At 41.8% G+C, this 22,617-nt stretch overlaps 1 protein-coding gene across 3 annotated transcripts in view; it reads right to left on the bottom strand.

Annotated features, from left to right (window-relative positions):
* The window catches only part of sema5a (sema domain, seven thrombospondin repeats (type 1 and type 1-like), transmembrane domain (TM) and short cytoplasmic domain, (semaphorin) 5A), a 155,390-nt gene that overhangs the window by 25,628 nt on the left and 107,145 nt on the right, over nucleotides 1–22,617 (bottom strand). For all 3 annotated transcript variants that reach the window (XM_085418595.1, XM_085418594.1, XM_085418593.1), the window contains exons 15-16: nucleotides 21,142–21,289; nucleotides 6,497–6,722 (exon numbers count right to left, since the gene is read on the bottom strand). In XM_085418595.1, the coding sequence (XP_085274721.1) occupies nucleotides 6,497–6,722; nucleotides 21,142–21,289 (374 nt within the window). The remainder of the gene's footprint in view (nucleotides 1–6,496; nucleotides 6,723–21,141; nucleotides 21,290–22,617) is intronic.

A 22,617-nucleotide genomic window follows, 5' to 3' on the forward strand; every position in this document is an offset into this window, starting at 1 on the left:
GGCACTTTTGCCTCGCAGCGGGAAGGTCCTGGGCTCAAAACCTGGCTGGGGCCTTTTTGTGTGGAATTTGCATTATTTCCATATGTCTGTGTGGGTCTTCTCCAGATACTACAGCCTCCTCTCGCAGTCTGAAGACATGCATGTTGGGCTAAATTGACTGTAGGTTTGTGAATGCGAGGCCGTCTGTTGTCTGTCACTCTGTGTTTTAGCCCTGCGACAGTTTGGGGACCTGAGCAGAGAAGAAAACTACTAGACATAGTTTCCACGCATTAAAAAATTTGAAGTTACATTAAAAAGAGAGCTGAGGAGGCTTACATTATTAAACAGCTGGTGTTTTTTTGAACACACCTCTAACTGGGGCTCCTTTAGATGCCACTGCAAATCCTCTGCTAGCTCATGGGCGAGTGGGGTAAAGTGTGTGAGCCCTCGCTGACCCTCTAACAGCCTGTGGCCCCAAGCAGTTGCCTGATGTGGTTGTTGTTCACAAGCTGCTGTTATGAAAAAAACAATCCTGGAAGCCATCCTTGATTTGAATTTGCATTGAATTTTCTTCCTTTGCCAATTTCCCACCTCTCCCCCAAGCAGTTTTGGCACAGTGCTTAACAAACAGACACACAAGCAGACAAAACAGCATTTCAGGAAGCAAAATTCATGTGTGCAAAAAAGGACCAAATGATTCGGAAAATTAAGAATTCCTGCGTTGTCATTTGTGAGGTATGAAGTTATTATTTTTTAAGTGCATACATGCCATTTGGGAATGGAATACAAGACATGCACTGTAGCAGTATCTAAAGGTTTTGGGGGCATATCTGTGACACCATCAACTGTGCAAGGCTTCTACAGTGTGCTTCCATCCATAGAGAAGCAGATGAAAAGCAGGGGTGTAGGTATGTGTATGCACTAAACATTAGGATATACTGTATGAACAGGAGAGGAAATCTATAGATTTTATGTTTTGCTTTTGAAAAATTAAAAAGAACTTCATGTTTAACACTTATATGTATCCAACTGATCAAATGTTTGGCTTTTCATTCAGCCATGTAAGATGTGAAAAAGAAGGAAAATGACTACAAGAGCTACGAGACTAATAAATGGGTGTACATGACAAGAGAGGTCTTTAAATCACCACAGATCTTAAGTAATTAACTCATCGCTATCATTAAGCTACGATCACTGATATGAAACAAGTCAGTATGTTACATAAAAGCTCATTGTAAATGCTTGGTTAAATCATATAGTCATAATTTGTCTCTCGTAATAAAGACAGATAGCGATCACGAGGCAACAGTGAAACAAAGACAGAAGGAAGCTGCTAGGTTGGCTCCAGCAGCAGTTTTATTCCCCCTGTATTGACAGGGGATTAATTTCTTCTTATCTGTATGTCCGTGATAACACTTCCAGGTGTGTGCCAATAACATCTGCCATGTGTCTGAATATAATCCAAATCAGGTATATCTGATGGCTGTGATGCACGAGTGTACAAACACAGTGCCCAGGAGGAGGGCGGCGGAGAAGATCTTAAACAACATGGAAAAGTGGGCTTTTTATTAAATTGCAGGGAAGTGACATTAGTGTGACAGCAAGGCGGCAAGTGAGAGAAAATGTTCATGCACTGACTTCAAAAGAGAATATCCAAACAAGAACATACCTAGCAGTACGAAAAGGTTAGTTCACTTAAAAATATGTGTAAAGAGAATGTTTATATATAGTGTGTGAAAAAGTGGATACATACATTTTTTAAAAAGGATTTATATTCAGTTTTAAGCTGTTAAGTCAGTAACAGCAACATGTTAATTCTTTAACAGTTTGGAAATCTAATTTGTTGACTTAAGTCCTTTTCACATCGAAATGGCATGAATGCACTGACATCTGTGGTCATCAGTTAACACGAGCAGGCGTTAACGGTTGATCCTGTTAAAGACTGCAAAATGGTCCTGACCGAACGCTGCCACGCACGTTATCCGTCTCATCATCCTTGGAGATTTCACACTTCTGACAGATTTCAGCTTGCTCTTTCTATGAATGGGTCTCAGCACTGTTTGGTGGCATGAGCCCTTTTAATGCAAGTATGTAATCAGCCAATCAAACTGGTTTCTTCAACATGACAGTGAGTTCAGCCTCCGTAGTCACCAGATCTCAATCCCCTAGAGCACCTTTGGGACGTGATGGGAGATTGGCATCTTTTTTTATTTTTCCCACAGAGAGTTAAGGCAGAATTCTGAAAGCAAAAGGATGAGCAGCTCCATAGTATAATGGTTAACACATTCACCTAATATATGAAAGATCACTGCTTTGAGACTGGGAGGACACACAAATCCCTGGGAGAGTTGTGTCAGGGAGGGTATCTGACATAAAAACCCACAAAATCAACCTTTGGATCCATCTGCTGTGGTGACCCCGTTTGAATCAGGGAGCAGCTGAAAGAGGCTTGAAGGCAAAAAGGGGTCCAAAAGTGGCTCCAATATATTTGTGAATTCTTAATTTACAAATAAAACTGCGTTTTCAGACGACACTTGGCTGCAGGAGGTAGTTTCTGATTAAAAGCTGCAAACTAGAAGCTTCTAGCTAACCGCTGTTAGCTTTGACTACATTCAGCTGAGCTACGAGAGGGTTTTCTTTTTTTACCACTTCATAATTCTGATACTATTGACAGCCACAGGGGAAAAAAACAACTAATTTTGTTTTTATAAAAAAATAAGGCCCCAGGAAAAAAAACCATTCTCTAAACCAGGTACTGAATGATACATGAAGAAACCCTTCTGTAAAAATAAACACCCTCCAAAATAGGGCTGCACGATTTTGCATAAAATGAGAATCACAATTTTTTGGCTTAGAATTGAGATCACGATTCTCTCACAATTTTCTTTTCCAGTATAAATATTTATTGCACTTATTAACTGCACATCAACTTCGTAACAGTTGAGACTGAACATAAAAACAACAAATGTCTCACATTTTGTCCTTGCCGCAAAATGTTGTACTGCTTGAAATTTCGTCTCCACCGTTGCTCGACGCTGCGTGTATAGAGCAGGTAGTGCAACAATAGAAAAATCATTGCAGGATGGCACTGTGTAGCGTTTGTCTAGGGTGTTGATCATTTTCCTAAATCCCTCGTTTTGCACAGTGTTGATGGGAGCCATATCTTTGGTCAGGTGATAAGTAATAGCCTCCGTAATTTCTTTGTGCCTGCGGGAGTTCGACGGGTATAGGGAAGCGCTGTATAAGGTTCCCGTTATTGATGTTTGGGTGGTTGACCGGGACGGATTTTCTCCTGTCACTTTCTCCTCATCCCTGACGTGCTCTCCGTTGTTTTTTCCCTGCCAATTTTAGCAGCCAGCTTCTGTACCACGTGGTATAAGGCTCCGCCCTTGTCATTTGTTGAGCAGGAAGAGTGAGCGCTTGTTTTCATGCAGATTACGTCCCGGATCAAAATGTGGTACAATCGTCATCGTCTTTTTTCTTTTTTTTTTTTTAAATCGTTGGATTTTAAATCATTTGGAAATGAGATCACACATAAGTATGAATTGAGATCGCGATTTTCTAACGATTAATCGTGCAGCCCTACTCCAAAATGCAGATAAATATAAACAAGAATAAAAATGGAAAGTAAACTTACTCCTCTGGAGTGGAGATATCTGACTCAGAGTATGAGAAAAACTTATTTAAAAAAACAAAAACAAACTTCTTTTGCAATTGCAGACATTTATCACATGGTCGATTCAATATGATAACAAGAATACATTTTTTTATTTTACAAATATTGTTACAAATATTGTGTTCAATTATTCAAAGGAAGTATTATGTCACCCATGGACTAAATTGCATTAATTTCTAGGAGACAAAGCGCAGTTTAAAAGAAGAAAAAACAGTACTTGGATGCACTATCTCACCTTAAGTGTCTCAACATGTCCTCTGCTAAGGATTAACAGCAACATGTTTATTGTGGCCTATGCACTAATTGATTACCGTCTCAAATAACTTTCCCGCCACTCTTCATAGAGCAATCTGTTTACACTGGCTCTCACAGGTAAAGCGCGTGATGTGAGCTGAACTCTAATCGATTGCAAGCTGCCTGATGCAAATAGTAAATCTTTATTGAGTGACACACCATTTCTTTTCGGGGTCCCGCTGTCTCAGAGGGATCTCGTTGTCCTTTGCCCCAGTTTTGAGTATCAATAAACACCAGCGCTGTGGTAGTAATTACTTTATGATAGCCTCTTGCTGTCAGAAAAGTTAACTGCTGTCCCCGGGGATCTGGCACCACATGAGAGATGGACAGTAGGAGGAGGAGGGCTTATTGAAAGTGTCTCATACGCACACACAGACACACACACACTCACAATGTGCACATATCCACCCACCAAGAAAAAGAAAAAGGCAAACGCACATATTACCCGCCTCCACGCAAACCCACAAATACACACACCAGTGCTCTCCAGATGGATGGCAACTTTGATAATGGCTGAAATGAAGAAGTGGATCGCTGGAGTCTGTCCTCTTTTTCGACAGTTATGACTTAAAACTCCTCCGAGAAGTGAATCATACCGAAGACCGGAGATGGACAATCAACACGGGACAGAGCGGACGAGAACACAGGGGCCACGCACACCTCAATAGATCTCCACTTCACTCAGTGCAGCTAATTGAAACAGAAGTTTCAAAGTGCACACTGAAGTATTTTTTTTAAACCTTTTTTCCCTTTTGCTCAAACACGCGTAACTCAGTTCTTTCAAAAAGGAGGGAAAAAAGACAGATTTGAGTTAAACCGTTCTGATGTTGAAAGGAAATTTGCTTCACAGAACATTTGCAGAAAGTAAATGAAAAAGAAAGAAAAAATCATTTCACATATTTCACCAATTCCATATTAAACCACCCTGTTATTCACAAGGCTATGCTTTGAGGAGACTAGAAACATTGCCTGCAGTGATGTTAATTACTTATCTAGTTAAAGCGAAGTGTAAAGTGCAACAGCCTCACAACTAATCATGGCTGTTGATAATCTTTGCCACAGTACGTATAATGAAGTCTGTCTCTATTAGCACAGATATCCTAACCTCCCCTGCAAAATAATGGTTTAAACGCAACCTGCTTGCTACAAAGTTTCCACTTTAACAAGCTGAGCTAATGGCAGCTTTCCGCAGATATACCATCATTTTCATGATGGTATATCTGCGAAAAAAACCACCCAAAACAAAAAAACAGCTACATTTTTACAGCTCATATGGTGTATTACCATCTGCCTGCTTGGATCCTATAGTCGGCTTGCATCCTGCACAGACTAACACTTTGCCAAAAGTGACTGCTGAAATCACTGCCTTGCTTTTTTTTTTCTCCAATTGTTGTAATTAACACTGAAGCTAATCTGATGTCGGGCTGCCGGTGACAACCCCTAATGAAACACGTTGTGTCGGTTACTTCCTCCCACTAATCAGAAGCAAGACAGACCTATTAAAGCTCGAGCCTTTGTTCTCTAACGTCTCAGATGTGTGGCTGTCACTCCTCTTAAAGCTTTGAGTCTGCAGTCAGGTTTTTCCTCTGTGCTTGTCGGCGCTCATTTAAAACCCTTCAGGAACATTTAAGCGCTGGCTTCAAAGTGTGAGGAGAACAACTTGTACCACTGTTAGCGCCTGGAAGAAAGACGGATATTAATAATCAGAAATAAGGAAGAGGTGGTGAGATCAAAAAGGCTAACCTCAGTGATTATCGCAGCGTGTGGCGTGTGATTGGTGGTAGCAACAGACCACCCAGAGACGCAGATGAACCCAGCGTGATGGGAGGCCGCCGCAGCTTAGCCGGGCGCTAACTCTGAAGCCCTTTAAAAACAGCTTTTTCCCCTCTGAGGCAGAGAGCGGCACCATAAACAAACTTTAACTGCTGCATCTGTATCTGAATCGCTTTGCTGTGGTGCGATGCCATCCTGCATGTCTCCTCTCTAACACGCATACTTCTCTTGGACAACATAAACAACTCGTCAATTAGCAGGCTGCTTGTACAAACATTTACAGCGTTTAATTCGCCAGGGGTGTGGCTGACTGAGACCGTGTGGTGCAGCGACTTAAGCAAATGGGAATAGCTGGAATTACGGATAAAGAGCCGCAGTTTGCTGCTTCTTTGTGAGGCTGTAAATGAACTTGTGTGCATGTGTGTCTGTTTGCGTTTCTGTGCATGTGAGCGTGGTGGATGAAATTAGTCGTAAACTGCTGATCGCTTTGGATTGGAAGTTCATTAGTACATCTGACGCCTTGATGTCTGATAAAGGCGAGGAGGACGGGATGGTAAACACGAGAGTTGACCGAGATAGGGCTCCTATAACTTTTCCAGGACATCGAGAAAGGAAGAGAAAGAGCAACAGCCAAACAGAAAGAAGGACTGACTTGAAGCGAGGAGGACAATAACCCGCAGCTGCAGAAGGACAGTTGGAGCAGGAAAACAGGAACATCCAGAGGCTGAGAGAGCTGGAAAGAGACCATAAGTCTCTTCCCTCTTATGCACTCACCATCAGTGGAGCAGCCAGTGGATCCGTCGCTGGAACAGTAGCGCATCTCGATCCTCTGTCTGCCCACTTCTAGCAGGCTCGGGTCTGGGATGCGAGCTTTGCAAGTGTAGCGGAAACGCTGCTCATAGTGGCCGCCGTTGTCGGAGATGTTGACAGGCGTCCACGGGGTCCAGGGTGTGGTCTTTTTAAGGTCGGGACATGGCAGAGTGTTGCAAGACTGGTACTCCTGCAGGCACAGAAACACTGCATTTTAACCCACAGTTTTATTTCACGAGAGAGAATCACAAATGACCGAGGCGATAATTAGCACAACAGGCTCCGACAAAAACCTTCTGTTGTGTTTTCCAAACATAATAATGACCCGGACAATGCCTTCTGAAACCCTCAGCAGTCGCTCATGTGAAATTAAACAAACTATAAAGGGGTGAGAAAAAAAACCAACGCCTTTCATCATCGCTCATCCTTGAAAGCCTCTTGATTCTGGTTCTGGCAGGTTTACAGTACGGCATGTTACCAGAACGAGTGCCACTCATTCCCAAAAATACCCTTTACAAACCAACCAGGCCTGGTTTGCCTGGCTCTAATATAGCGTGCCATTATGCCTGCACGCACTGGCTATGGATATGCTCCCATTAGACCACTTGCCGAACATGGAAAGAGGCAAACAATCCAAGCAGAAAAGGTCATTGTTGATCAAATTTAATCTATAACCACAGGGAAAAGATGGAGAGAAGGAGCGCTGAAGCCAAGGACAGCAAGAGGCTGACACAGAAAGAGGCGAAGAATACAGTAATAATGGCAACTCTTCCTCCAATCTGCATTTGACTTTGAAAGCCAGGCGGTAAAAATGAATAACACGCCATTAAAGCCATAACAATATGATATGTGGGACCTACTCAGGAGTGCCATATGTGTGTGTATATACACTCAACAAAAATATAAACGCAACACTTTTGTTTTTGCTCCCATTCCCCATGGGATGGACGTAGAGACCTAAAATTCATTCCAGATACACAATATAACCATCCCTCCCAAACAGTGGTCACAAATCAGTCCAAATGTGTGGTAGTGGGCACATCTGCTATATTGAGATAATCCATCCCACCTCACAGGTGTGCCACATCAGGATGCTGATCTGACATCATGAGTAGTGCACAGGTGTACCTCAGACTGCCCACAACAAAAGGCCACCCTGGAATGTGCAGTTTTTTGCGCTATTGGGGGTCTGGGGACCCAGAACCGGTCAGTATCTGGTGTGACCACCATTTGCCTCATGCAGTGCAACACATCGTCGCATGGAGTCTATCAGATTGTCAATTGTGGCCTGTGGAATGTTGGTCCACTCCACTTCAATGGCTGTGCGAGGTTGTTGGATATTCATGGGAACTGGTACACGCTGTCGTATACGCCGGTCAAGCACATCCCGAACATGCTCAATGGGTCAATGGGTGACATGTCCGGTGAGTATGCTGGCCATGCAAGAACTGGGACATTCTCAACTGCCATCTGCCCTGAACAATGTGAACCATGATTCATCCGTGAAGCGCACACCTCTCCAACGTGCCAGACGCCATCGAATGTGAGCATTTGCCCACACAAGTCTGTTACGGCGACGAGCTGGAGTCAGGTCAAGACCCCGATGAGGACGACGGGCATGCAGTTGAGCGTCCCTGAGACTGTTTCTGACAGTTTGTGCAGAAATTGTTTGGTTGTGCAAACCAATTGTTCCAGCAGCTGTCTGGGTGGCTGGTCTCAGACGATCTTGGAGGTGAACCTGCTGGATGTGGAGGTCCTGGGCTGGTGTGGTTACACGAGGTCTGCGGTTGTGAGGCCGGTTGGATGTGCTGCCATATTCTCTGAAACGCCTGTGGAGACGGCTTATGGTTGAGAAATGAACATTCAATGCACGGGCGACAGATCTGGTTGACATTCCTGCTGTCAGCATGCCAGTTGCACGCTCCCTCATTGCTTGTGGCATTTTGCTGTGAGACAAAACTGCACATTCCAGGGTGGCCTTTTGTTGTGGGCAGTCTGAGGTACACCTGTGCACTACTCATGATGTCAGATCAGCATCCTGATGTGGCACACCTGTGAGGTGGGATGGATTATCTCAATATGGCAGATGTGCCCACTACCACACATTTGGACTGATTTGTGACCACTGTTTGGGAGGGATGGTTATATTGTGTATCTGGAATGAATTTTAGGTCTCTACGTCCATCCCATGGGGAATGGGAGCAGTAACAAAGGTGTTGCGTTTATATTTTTGTTGAGTATATATATATATATATATATATATATATATATATATATATATATATATATATATATATATATATATATATATACACACACACACACACACACACACACACACACACACACACACACACACACACACACACACACACACACACACACACACACACACACACACACACATATATATATCCAGCACTCTCCTCAGCCAACTTGGACAGCTGGCTGGAAAAGAAATACTCTTATTCTGTGGTGCTATATTTGGTGATAAGATTCAATATGATAATAGATGGGTAATAGGAAGTCCGGCCCCGTTTTGTTCCCAGCTAAAGAGTAAGAAGGCGGAGGGAGAGATACGTCTGAGGAAAATGACACTGTAGAAGAGAAGGTGAGATGGCTGCCATTTTCCTCGCTGCTTGTTTATTTATGCTGAATAGGACTTGACTGACTGCCAGACCTTGACAAAATAAGATAAGAGTTCCTTTCTGCACATCCGTCAGCCTGTCACATAGGATACGCTGACAGGTCAGCTGAGGAGAAGAGCTCTATACATTATACAGTATGCAGGCATATTTTTCACCATCTCACTTCCTTTTTTATCCGCTGTCATGGTCTTACTTTGCATCCATCCATCTATCTTTATATTCCCCCAACTCCACCCCCCTGCGTTCTTCTCACACAGCTTATAACTCGCTTTGTGACACATCTGTCCCCCTCTCTCTCTCTCTCGCTCTCTGTTTCTTATTTTTTTCCTTCTGTATCTGTTTCATCTCCTTCTCCTCTCCCTATGCACCACTGTTTCTATCTCCTGCTTCCTCTCGCTCCCTCTGTCTCACTTCCCCAGGGTACCAAGGTTAAAAACACAGCGAGGATTTAGATTCTGTTAGGGCCCGGTGATGAATGAGGGTGTCACCTCCACCGCACTTCCCGCCTCTCTCCATCCAGTGCAGTAATCATCTTCAGACATTAATATTTAACATTGTCACGCATCACAGACCAGCCCACAATCTGTGATTATCAGCCAATAACAAAAGGGAAGGAAGAAAAAAAGTCCACGTCAGCTTCTCGCCATCGCCTACGGCGACACAAATGCAACACATGGCATGAATGGGGGGTTGGGGGGGACGGAGGAAAGGCAAACAGTCTGTGGGTGTTTGTTGTGAGAGTGGTTGATGGTGGCCAAACACAGTAAATATTTAATGAGGCTTGTCTGGTAAGCGTTTCTCCCTATACTCTGGGGATTAGTATCAGTGCAGTGGGCTAAGGAGATAATTACTGGGTTTAAAGCTAAACCTCATTCAAGGTCTCTAAAGGAATCTACAACAACTACAGCTGAAGTTTACATATCTTACAGCTAGTGGTTTTTATATATATATATATATATATATATATATATATATATATATATATATATATATATATATATATATATAGGGGTGCAACGATATTCGTATCGATATTGAACCGTTCGATACAGTGCTTTCGGTTCGGTACGCATATGTATCGAACAATACAAAATTTGTAATTTATTTTATCAATTTTCCTTCTGACGATGCTGTCTGTGTTGAGCGCTCAGTGAATCTGCGTTCGACTACTCCGCCTAGGCTGCACTGTCCAGCGCAGATCCACTGAGCGCTCAACACAGACAGCATAGTCAGAAGGAAGAGCGCAGGGCAAGCTAGCGAGACAGAAGTTAAGCTCTCCTTGCAAGATGGACCTCCCCCACTCTCATTCAGATCTGGCGTTTGGAATTATTTTGGTTTTCATGTGACGTATGACCCTGAAGGTAAGCGAGTCATGGACTAAAGTAAAACAGTATGTTGGATGTGCCATGCAATGCTCAATTACATTGGTGTGAACTAGTGTGTTAGCGCAGTTAGCTCGTTAACGTGTTGGCCGTCTAGCCCCATGCACGGAGCGATCGGCGGTAGCTCGTTAACGGAGATTTGCCGTGTTGTGGCGTTAAGGTCATTTCAACGAGATTAACCTGAAAGCACTAGTGGGAACACAACGAATATGACTGCACATTTACGCCGACATCATCCTAGTGCAAAGACAAGTGGAAGCAGAAAAAAAAAAGCAAGCATGCTACTAACTTTAGCCGAGTCATTTAGACAGCTGTTTAATATGCTGCTGAGAATATAGCCCAGAAGAAGTGGATAGTATAGCTTTTATTTTGGAAAGAGCCATTTCTCTGTAATAAACTCTCTTTTCCAAAGATGAGTGATTCCTCAATCAGATACAGGGCTCGCAATATCGCTAGCCCGACGTCCCGAAGCTAGCGATTTTTTCAGTCGGGCTACCAAAATCTATCTCTTCCCTGCCCGTCGGGCTATTGTAGGAAAAATATATATCAATGCTTTTGCATTCTTTCGGAAATGTAGCTGGGTAATTATGTCATTGGCATCGGTGAGCCACTGTCAATATGTGACATATTGAAATCGCGTTTGAATTTGCGCTTGTTTTTTTGCTTTCACTTTGCAATCGTGCGAACTGTGTATAGAGAGCGACAGCACTGATCTGTGAGTGATGATAATTTGCGCACCAATTCCTCTGACATCGTCTTATTAATCGTTAGCTTACTATGCAAACATGACAAGTGAAATCTCCTGCAGCTTAAACATGTGAGAGGTTGATCACGCAGAGAATCGCTGAGCTTATGTGAGTGCGTGTGTAAAAGCATTTCAGTTCTGCTGAGCCAAATAAGACAGGTCAGGGTGAAGAAGTGACAGCCAAAGAAAAGCTTACCACAAAACGGAGAAGTTATGACAACTCAGACTATAAGGCAAAAAGAAAGTGCAGCTTTATGGTTTCATGGACAAAAGAATTTCTGTGGCTGCAATATGATGAGCTAAATAACCAGGGCTGCACATAAGTGGTCCGCAGGTGCGCATTCGCTGTCAAAATAAAAAACACGCACAAGGGTTAGGGTTAAATTTAAAAACTGTACTTTTGAGTTAAAATATATATTTATAATTTTAATAAATGACAAATTAAAAATGCATGAACATTTTTTTGTATCGAAAAAATATCGAACCGTGACACCAAAGTATCGAACCGAACCGAACCGTGAATTTTGTGTATCGTTGCACCCCTAATATATATATATATATATATATATATATATATATATATATATATATATAGCAATTTTTAAAGTGGTCTTGAGAAATGGTTGTCCAGCCTTTCTGAAGGGCTTTCAAAGGATTTCAGAGGATTTCTGTTTGTTGAGCTACTTAAAAGTGACCTAACTCTAGGGATGGAGACACGACAGCCAACTTAACCAAGAACCAATTTTAAATTGTATCTTTGTTACTAGTAGCCTGCTGCAAAAATACATAATTTGTTGCAAATTGTTGTTGTTTTTTTTAGCAGAATCTCCAAAAAATGCCAAAGACAGCACAGTTTAACAAGCATAACATTGTATTTATGCAACAAAAATGTGTTTCTCAGCTTTTCAGCACAGAGTGCCCTTAAAAATTGATGAAAACTGGAGAAGTGGAGGAGAAAAGAAGAAGTGACGGACTTAAAAAAGTATCTGGAGCAGATGAACTGTACCTGAAAGTCAAGAAACAAAAGTTATCCACATCAAGAAGCCATTCTGATTAGCCATGGATTGGCCTCCACATGTGGGATCTTCAGTGTGGCAGCCAACATCCAAAGAATTTGAATGTCCATCAGGAAATGTGGAGAGCTATTCCTGAAGACTACTACAAGAAATTACAGAAAAGCTCATCTAGAGTTCAAGTGTTGAAGAATAAAGGTGGCCATGCCAAATATTTACTGTCAAGCTCACTGGAGCAAAAACGCTGGTTTATAATGTATTTCTATGTACTTTTGCACACGGTTCAATAAATCACTGCATCTTTCCATTTCTGCAATCTAAATATCTGGGTGCTGAAATGAGGGGTGTCGCGAGACTTTTAATAGTGCTCTCTCTCTCTCTCTCTCTCTCTCTACATATATATATATATATGTCTATAAGTATACACTGAATGAATTGGCATGACATTATGTCCTAGTATTTATCAATAAGGTGAATCTTTTTGTGGAGTCAGACTAATTAAATGACAGGTTCTTAATAAAACCCCACGAATGTATCTGTATTAGCTCCAGAGATAAAGATGAGAGGTCACAAATTGTTTGTCTCTTTAGGCTTCTAAAAACATGCTAATTAAAACACTCTGAAAAAGGGATTGTGAAGTTAGACTTTATGAATTATATACACCATGTCTTTGATATGTGGTGACAGTTAGACATGACTTTATTTTAAGGGTCACAAGAAAAAAAATTACCCATAAGTTGTATGGGATTTGCAGTGGAATAGAGATAATAAAATTTTTAAATCAGTGCATGAATCAATTTATTATTAATTTAGATATAGTGGCTTATTTATTTAGGAGTACATCTAATGGCTCTACTACAGAGGAAAAACAAAACAAAAGGGTTTAGTTTGACTTTTTAGGCTCAAGAGATTTCAAGCTAGCTCAGTGTGTCATTTATTTACATGTGGCATTGCCGGCATGTGTTAGAGACTATTGGTCTGAAGAAAATCTGCACGCTAAGTCAGTTTTATTTATACAGGTGATAATGACAAATCACACATTTGTCTAAAGGGGATTTTACAATCTGTTCAGCTCACTGTCTATCCTAGGCTAAACTGAACAATCAATAAATGGCCTGTATTTATATAGCACTTTTACTAGTCCCTAAGGACCCAAAGCGCTTTACATATCCAGTCATCCACCCATTCACACACTGGTGATGGCAAGCTACATTGTAGCCACAGCCACCCTGGGGCGCACTGACAGAGGCGAGGCTGCCGGACACTGGCGCCACCGGGCCCTCTGACCACCACCAGTAGGCAACGGGTGAAGTGTCTTGCCCAAGGACACAACGACCGAGACTGTCCGAGCCGGGGCTCGAACCGGCAACCTTCCGATTACAAGGCGAACGCCCAACTCTTGAGCCACGATCGCCCCAATCAATACACAGCAACAAGCATTTTTTCAATCATAGACTGTACATACATGTCTGTGGACTTCTTCTCGAGGTAGCCACACACTAATGCACAATTATTTTCAGCTTTACCCTGAACGGGACCATAACTTACAAAGTTACCATCATGTTGTATTAAATGTGACATGAAGTCAAAATATTCCCAGGGTTAAAAAATAAAGACAATATATTTTATAGGCTTGTAAATAAAGTAGAGTCTCCCTCTGCTGGCTGTTGGACAGAATGCAGGTTTTAAGGTGCTTCCACTGACTTCACGTTTATGTCCATCTTTTATATACAGCCTCTGCTACCCACACGGATACATTCACGTAGACATGCTGTATGGAAACATTTGTGGGAAGGGTCATTTTGTTTTACTTGTACCGAAGTATATTATGGGATTGCAATGCAATGCCATGAAGATAATCTTGCTGCTCCCCAGTATTAGCCCTGTGTTACCTGGGGGTCTATAATGTGAAATAAGTCAAAACACCCTTGCTGTTGACGGTGTCTACTCTTAAAGTGGAGGGATAATGGACAGTTTATTGCATTTTACTGCAATAAAAAGGAGCCTTGTTACAGTGGCTATGCATGGGACACAATGGCATGATAATAAACACAAAAACAATCTCTCCTGCTTTTAGAGTAGAAATTTTTACAACATGTTTTGAATAATGCATTAAAAATGGACCTAAGGAGGTGGAAATAAACATCAATCCAAACCTATAACCATAACACACATACACCCACAAACCGATAAAATGACTCATTTTAATGACTTTGACTGTCTCCGAGCAGTGAATAGGCAATTTTGGGCATAAAATACATCTTGACCATTGTAAACATGTCTGTCTGAATTTAAAAAAAAGAGCCCTATTTCTTTTATAATTTTTTTTTTATTAAACTTTCATTTTAACTATGCTATTTAAATGTTTTATCTCATTCTTTCCAGCTGATTTGGTAAAGTAGTAAAACAAGTAAAAGAACAACAAAAACCAGAAAAAAGGATTTTCTGCACTCTTCAATCAGCCACACTCACGTCTCAATTTCACAGAAATTACCCTAAAAGGGAAAAACATAGACCAAAGCAGTCGGATGTGACGAGTGGCATGTGGAACACAAGATTGAATTCAATTAGTCCGCTGATTTTGACTCATAGCCGTGCCCACTGCCCCCCTGGCGAGAGCAGCAATGTGCATTATGGGCAAATGGAGAGCTGCGATTTTATGCTGCTTAACACCTTTAACAGGCAGCTGCTTGGAGACGGGCACCTCTGTAATGGGTTTCTGGCTGGAGCTCAGGAGGGCTGGGTGGAAGGATGCTTGATAGCATCATAACGGTTTGGTTGGTCAGCAATGGAAGCAGTGGTCGGGCTGTTTGTGTGTATGTGTCTATGCAAGGCTGTCAGCTTGACTATTGAGTCAAAGTTCTTCTTCTTTGGCACCTTTCACTGACTTGTCTGTTACTGTGCCTGAAGCGCGTGCATGTTTATACATTTATCCATGGCTGACTTATGGATTCAGGCTTCAGCTCCTATCTCATTCTGTCTCCATCCACAGACCTTTCCGCCTATTTTTTAGGTGTTACAGACTAACGGGATACAAGTTGAGGATGGAGGAAGGGAGAAAGGAAGAAAGAGAGCCAGTGTGAGTGTCAGCATACTGTTTGAGTCCTGTGGAAACATAATCCCTCAGCCTCTTTCCTTACTGGAAAATGTATGAATGTAAAGTGTAAGGCCGAAATACCCTGTATATCTTAACTTATGTGTGTGTGGAAGAAACAAAATGTGTGTGTAGGTACAAAAGGGCCTCTGTCACGGTCAGCTGTGGGAGGTGAATAATAAAGAGTCGTGCTTCTCCAGCCTCCTACCATCATTACACTCATTAAACTTCTTATTGGACTGGGAGAGCAGTGAGTGTGTGACCCAGAGAGGAAAACTTCTGTGAATATAAGGATGGCTGCACTTACATACTGCTGCAGAACCCAGACGTTTAAGTGTACGCTCCAGATGTGAGAGTGACTAATCCTCTCCGGTGCCTACGTCTTTATCTATTGTGGTCGAGTCTGCAGAGACGGAGGCCTAATGTTCCTCAAGTCTCGGTGACACATCAGTTCAATTAGCGGCACCGACCAAAACACACTTTGTCAAACACAGACTCCTCTCTCTTACTCTCTCTCTGCCTACCAGTCTGACTCCATAATGAAGCTCGCTCTCGGCCAGGAGCAGGCTACACAGCAGTGCGCACACAATAACTAAAACGGAGCAGTACAAAAACACACACGCGCGCACATGCACACACACAAACACAAGTGCGTTCACCTGCCAGACTGCCTACACAAACACTGTGTGCTTAACTTTCATTTCACAGGCTGGCTGCACAACTGAACTCCTCACAGGTAAATAGAGCAGCTCTCAGTTTCATTAAGCAGCTCTGTGCATCGTCAGTTCTGCCTGGCCCACGTTTGACTTATTTAACTCCGCCAGGCATATTCAGCAGAGAAGAATGGTTCCTTTTGATCCTTGGATGTGACAGACATTTGATATACTTTAGCGTACAAAGTAGGAAACACCATAGTGAAGGATGTATTCTTGAAGACGGCGCAACTCTGAAGTCTTCTTTCATCTACCCGTAGGAACTAAAAGGAGGCATTCACAATGAAGTTGTAGCTCTCGGCAACATCTAGTTTAAAATTCTCTCTTATATGCTGTCTTTTTTCACGACTTTTATTTTAATCGTAGATCATTTCTAACATAGTAACTTCATAGCTTTAATGCGCTAAAACTGAGTGCAAGTATGCAAAACGTGACACTAAATTTCAAATCGTTCAACGCAGAAATGCAGTGTATGGAAAATGCAAAGAGAATACTAACTTGCATTTTAAATGAAACTCAAATTAAATTCAGCTTGAATTTCGGCAGTAATGCTTCATTTAATAAAAACGACTGTAGATCTCGCCGTACACGGGTCGGTCTTTTTGTCGGTAAGCTGCTGAGGATGTGATTTGAAAAATGAGAAATTAATGGAGGTTTAGGGGAGTGAAAATTATTTAATCACGCAGGGACCAACTCTCCATTTCCCCCCCCCCAGAAGTTGAAGAAAGATCTATTTGTCAATGCCACTGAAAAGTTTTACAGATTCTAATCACCTACAACCATTTTTCTTCCTTCTATCTCATTGCTTACTTCATGCTTATAAATAACAGTCCTACTTATTCTGCCCTCTGACTTGAGTCAGCAGTTGTATGTGGTAACTGATTGTAACTTGTGTTGAATGTATCCAAACATACTCTCTTGATATGCTTTTACTTTGAAATGTCTCAGGAAGTGTGGGCAGTGTGATCCAAACATGTGACAAACATGCCTTTTTCCACTTGAACTACAATCAGCTTATTTAGGTTGGTGTACATGGGAGGAGGAAAAAAGGGTGGAGCAGTCTACAACTTGTGACAAGCAAACATGTGGACATTACTTTGATTTTTAGGAAGAACAAGAGTGCGAAGGTAAACTGCAATCTGCATCCAGGACAGAAACACCTACGTTATACTGCTGACACAACGCTGGCTCTGTGTAAGCTACTATACAATCAATTCCCAGAGTGACTTAAAGCTGAGTGTGTGCTGACCCCAGCCCAGCAGCCAGAGCCTGAGTTTTGGCAGGTAACAATGGCAGCAATGAGCAGTCAGGCTTATAGCATTGTAGCATCCATTGCCACCTACGCATGCTTCCGCAGTAGAATTGCTGTGATGATTGCCATGAAGTCTCTTTCAGCTGCTTTTCAGCACTAAAAGAAAAACTGTAAGCGTGTCCTATCCTATTAGGACAGGGATTTGTATCAGTGTAGGACTGAGCCTCAGGATTATACTGCTAACCGGTAAATATGTGGCAATGCATTTAAGTACATATCATGAGCAGTGAAACAAGTAGTGTAACAAACTACTCTCTCCAGAGAGTAATTAAGTAAAGTAATGCGTAATACACAATAATGTGTAAAACACTTTTTTATGGGTAACGACGCCAAGACTAGTTGCAAGATATGAAGGAAAGAGAGAAAACTAAATGATTCAGGCCTGTCTGTGTGCAATAATTCACTTTAATTATTTATATAGCGCCATAGATTCGCCAAAGCACTTTATAATGTAAAGTAAATAGATAATCACTAAGTTCTAGGTTTTTGTTGTTTTACACCCTTATTAATTGATCTAACTTCCCTTTCAATGCACAGTGTTTGTCTTTTGATGCTTATTGTCGGGGCTGCAGTGACGCTCATGTATCATGATGTAACAACATCATTCTTTCTGCGCTCCTGTTGTTACAATTACAACTGCAGCACTCTTGCTATGCTAGCTGATGTAAAAGTTAAGTCCTTTCTGTTGTTTTGCTCGCTACAGTTTTACTTGTAAATTTTCACCTGTGTGCACAAACTTTGTCAATACGAAGCACAAGGTATATTTCCTGGCCTGTGAAAAGTTTGTCTGGCCATGGAGCATATAGCAGGAATAAATTCAGCATGAAATTTCCCCAGCCCACGTTAATGATCCCACTCTAAACACAGTGAGCGAGCTGCTTCTAAATTTATTTAATTATTTTAGCCTTGTTTCCAGAATTCATAACCTCCGGCAAATAATAGCTTTTCGTCTCAATACTGGGGGAAAGAAATACCTTGCTTCCAATTCATCCAAGGTTGACTGAGCACACTTCCAATTCTGTGGTAAAGTTTTAAGTCACAGGAAAAGATGGGGTTAAGTACTGTATTGCAGCTATAGTGCATCACTACTGTTTTATTTCCTATCTAGCTTAGCTAGCTTCCCTGGGGACTCAACACTGAAGAGTGAATACACTGAATGTGATGGAGCAGCACTGTGTGGACTTCAGACTGATGAAGTTGCAGTTATGTGGCCTTTTTCATCAGCAAAAATGAGGCACTGAACTGTAGTAAGCCTGCAGCTGAAGCTTATGGCTATGACACACGGGGCAACGTAAGGGCAGGTTTGATGGAAATAAAGCACCGAGAGAGGTTGTTCCTTTAATCAAGCATCTGGCAGCATTTTGTTTTCAGGGTAGCGGGGTTGCATAGTGAGCGAGGACTCTTTGATTTAAACTGAAATGTCCTTGACCTGAATCCCTACTAGTTTTAGTTGAGCTATTCTGTTTCTGACTGTGTTGCGAGCACCTTGTGGAGGGGTATAAGCAAAGAAATGTTTGCTTCAGGGATCAACAAAAATCACAAAAAAGTAAGAACTGAACTTTTTTTTTCTGCTCAGGGATTCATTTTACCACATGTTGGGAGCGTTTTGACAACAGAATATTTATCACCAACTTAGTTCAACTTTGCACACTCGTCAAAAAGTTCCAAAAAAAGATTTAAAATCTTTCTCTTTTTTCAAAACAAGAAGCAGATGTTAACCCATTGCTGTCAATACCTATCTGACAAACACCTGGAGCTGACCACAGGTGGCTGTGACAATATAAATCCTTACAGGTAAACGCAAAGGCGCAAATGAACATACGCGCACCTTTGTTGATCTAACACCCTTTCCAGGTCTCAGTAGGATTCCCAGACTAAATAAAGTAGCTGTGATGACAGAAGCTGCAACATGTGTGTGTTTGTGCGTGTGGTCTCCTTCTGTTTAATTAAACGTGTCCGGGGAAAGAAACGCACGCAGATGGCACATAAGAATGAACTCCATCACATTTTGGGGGTTCTTGAAATTACCGTTGCTGTTATTATCCCCATCATATGTGGAAATCTTTAAGGTCTGAATAGAAATGTGTGTGGATATGGGTGCTTTAAATGCATTGGAGCACTTGTTATACATTAACAGCTGTGCCTTTTAGCACCTTATACGGGTTGTAAATAAAAGGCAGCAAATGGTTCTCTGATCTGAGTAAATGTGTGGCTCTAATATAACTTAGAAAAACCGTCCAAATAAGTCTTCCCCGGCAAAGAATTGCCTCTGAAGTCAGTATGTAATTACCTCTCCGGTGCCTGAAACGTCCCTAATTAAGTCCATATCACAATGTTAGAAGACAAGGAGTCAATGAGAAAACAAAACAAAGGAGAAAGGGACAACAAGTGAAAATGCAAGAGCAAGAAGGAAGAGGGAGGAGGAAGACAACTTGTCTAAACAAACAGAAAATTTATAAGAGTCAATGCAAAGTGCCTGTTTGACCTTTCCTGCTTTCCTTTGTGTAGTACGACTGTAACTGCGACGACGCTGTCACCTCCACGGACACACGCAAACCATCTTTAACATCTCCTGTCCTGTTCCCTCATTCCTAATGACAAGTTGCTCTATTCCTAGCGTGTTAATGGCCACCATGCAATGACAGGAATATGACCACAGGAACCGCGTGGCTCTGTAGGTGCACGAAGCAGGAGATGATAAGGTACGACTGCTAAATTGCTACTTAATGGGAGGTCAGTCTTTTTATTTGGGTGTTCTGCATCGACTAATGTGTCACGAGCAATTATCACATACTATATATGCTCGCGAGGTATCAAGGTCTTGCGTGGGATGTTTCATCGTTTACACTGTATTATTTCGCTTTACAACAGACCATTACACAACCTCTGTAATGTGACTTTTTTTCCTGCTAAATGCGATTTGGGTCAATGAAAGTATTTTACAGCATTTTACTAAAATTTTCTAAAAGCAAAAAGCACCCAATTATTTAATTTAACCAAGTGAATGTCTGTGTCCAATCTTTTACATGAAAATTCTATGAAAATACACATAATTCTTATTTCATTTCTAAGTCAAAAGAAGTTAAAAAACATTCAGCTTTGGGCCTAAAACATTAAAAAAAATCCAAACGTCTACTTAAAATGATAAAGAAAACACGCAAACAAACAGAAATACACTTCAAGAATCCCATGCATCCACAAGGCCCTGACCCATATTCTTTAATCCGTTTTCAACAGGGGGACAAGACGCTACAGCTATCATGTTCGTTCTCTCTTATTTTTACCAGGACTGAGGATGAGGGAGTATGTGCGTGTATGAAAATAGCAGCAGAAATAACACAAGCATCACATCATTCTGTCATCAAGAAGAACACTCGTATTTCAACACTTCCTTGCATCATCTTTGCTTTAGAGACATCTTTGTGGCAGAAAATAAGCCTATTCATATGTGGAATGATTACAGTATGTGTGTGTGTGTGTGCGTGCATGGTATTAAATAGGTCTTGGTAATAAATCTGATGGCTGCTGCCACTGTATAAATATAGCCGGGGGATTTGGTCGTGTTAGATGTTCCCATTTCATCACCACTGACGCTTCGTCGCATCAAATGGCTTAAGCTGAGCTCCCAAACAATGAACAGCCACAGAGAAAAGACGGGTGTTAGAACGGTGCATATGAGAGGCATTGTTCTGCATGACATACCTGACCACACCCGGGACAGTCGTTGCCGTTCTCACAGGTTCTCCGGCGTGACTGGATGCCGCCGCCACAAGGCACAGTGCAGCGTTCCCACGCCGACCAGGCGGACCAGTAGACGTGTGGCGGGCAGGGCAAGTGTTCGTTGCAGTACCTGAGAAGTCACATAAGCACAGATTTAAACTCATAGTAGTCAAGCGCAGCCACATTCAGCTGATGGCTTATCTAATGGCAAGTTTATTTGTATAGCACAATTCAACAACAAGGTGATTCAAAGTGGTCTCCAATACATCCAACTGGCAAATTTCACACACAGCAGGACGCTTTACTTAAGCTGATTTAGCCTGACCATGGTTGCCATGCATCTGCAAGCCACTCAGCAATCATCCTCAAACTCAGCTTATCATATCATTCTGCTTCTGTATTAAACAATGTCTATCTATAGCTCCTGCTCTGCCCCACTAGTCTGCAAATAGATGCAGATGGAAATACCTTTCTTCCTTTAACTGCAGCAGTCCTGACTCAAAGATAAATTCAAGACCCCCAGCAGGAGAGAGAGAGAGTTATCGAGTACTTTTGTGAGTTTATTCTGCTTAAAAGGTGAATGTATCTCTAACCAGTCTCATCCTCTGTATTCCAGGTTGCGTCACTGACCACTCTGCACTTCATGTCAGTTCAACAAGCTGTAAACAACACTGTCATGTCATGTTTAATATCAAACTCATAAGCAGCTGTCTTTAAGATGGTTATTACCCTCCAAGAAGTAACTAAAGTGTCCAATAACACTTCATCTGTAGCTGTTTCAGTCTTCAAAAAAACTCCTGAGGCTCTGACAGGAGTTAGGTTAAAAGCTTTCACAGAGGATACCTTATTGAATCATGTATAGGAGTCTCTGGGATTGTCTGTGGAAAATGGAATAGCTTCTTTATCTGACAGACCACTGAAATTATATACGAAGGACACCGAAGACGTCACCGCACTCTTGAAACCTTGCCACTGCGCTACAACTACAAATAGCTCAGACCACAAGACAGGGATGTTTGAAAAGGCGTGTAAACTTCACTTCCAACAAACTTTTGTAAAAACCAACATCCCTCTTTGATGTGGCCTTGGAGTGCAGAGAACACAGCTCGGTGCGAGTCTGAAGGTCTGTAGCGTATGTCTGTGCATAATGTTGTATTAGCCACTGTGGCTTCAAAGTACAGTTAAGAAAATTGAATCTCAAAACACAACTTCCACATGTAGTTTGCATAATTCATTGACACAGCCTATTAAAAAAGCCTCACATGTGCATGCATCATCTGTAATTACATCGTTTTACAAGACAGGATTATGGCGATGTCTAAAATACTTTAATAGCTCAATCCTCATTAGGCATTAACTACAGACGATTGCCAGTCTAATTAGAGCCCTATAATTTATTTTATAACTCTTACACATGCTATAAAATTGCTTTTATTGCTATTTTGTTGTCTTTTTGCA

This window comes from Rhamphochromis longiceps, linkage group LG9 (genome assembly GCF_057381845.1).
Source record: "Rhamphochromis longiceps isolate RC_006_pf linkage group LG9, R_longiceps_female_GT1.1, whole genome shotgun sequence".
In the NCBI taxonomy this organism is placed as follows: Eukaryota; Metazoa; Chordata; class Actinopteri; order Cichliformes; family Cichlidae; genus Rhamphochromis; species Rhamphochromis longiceps.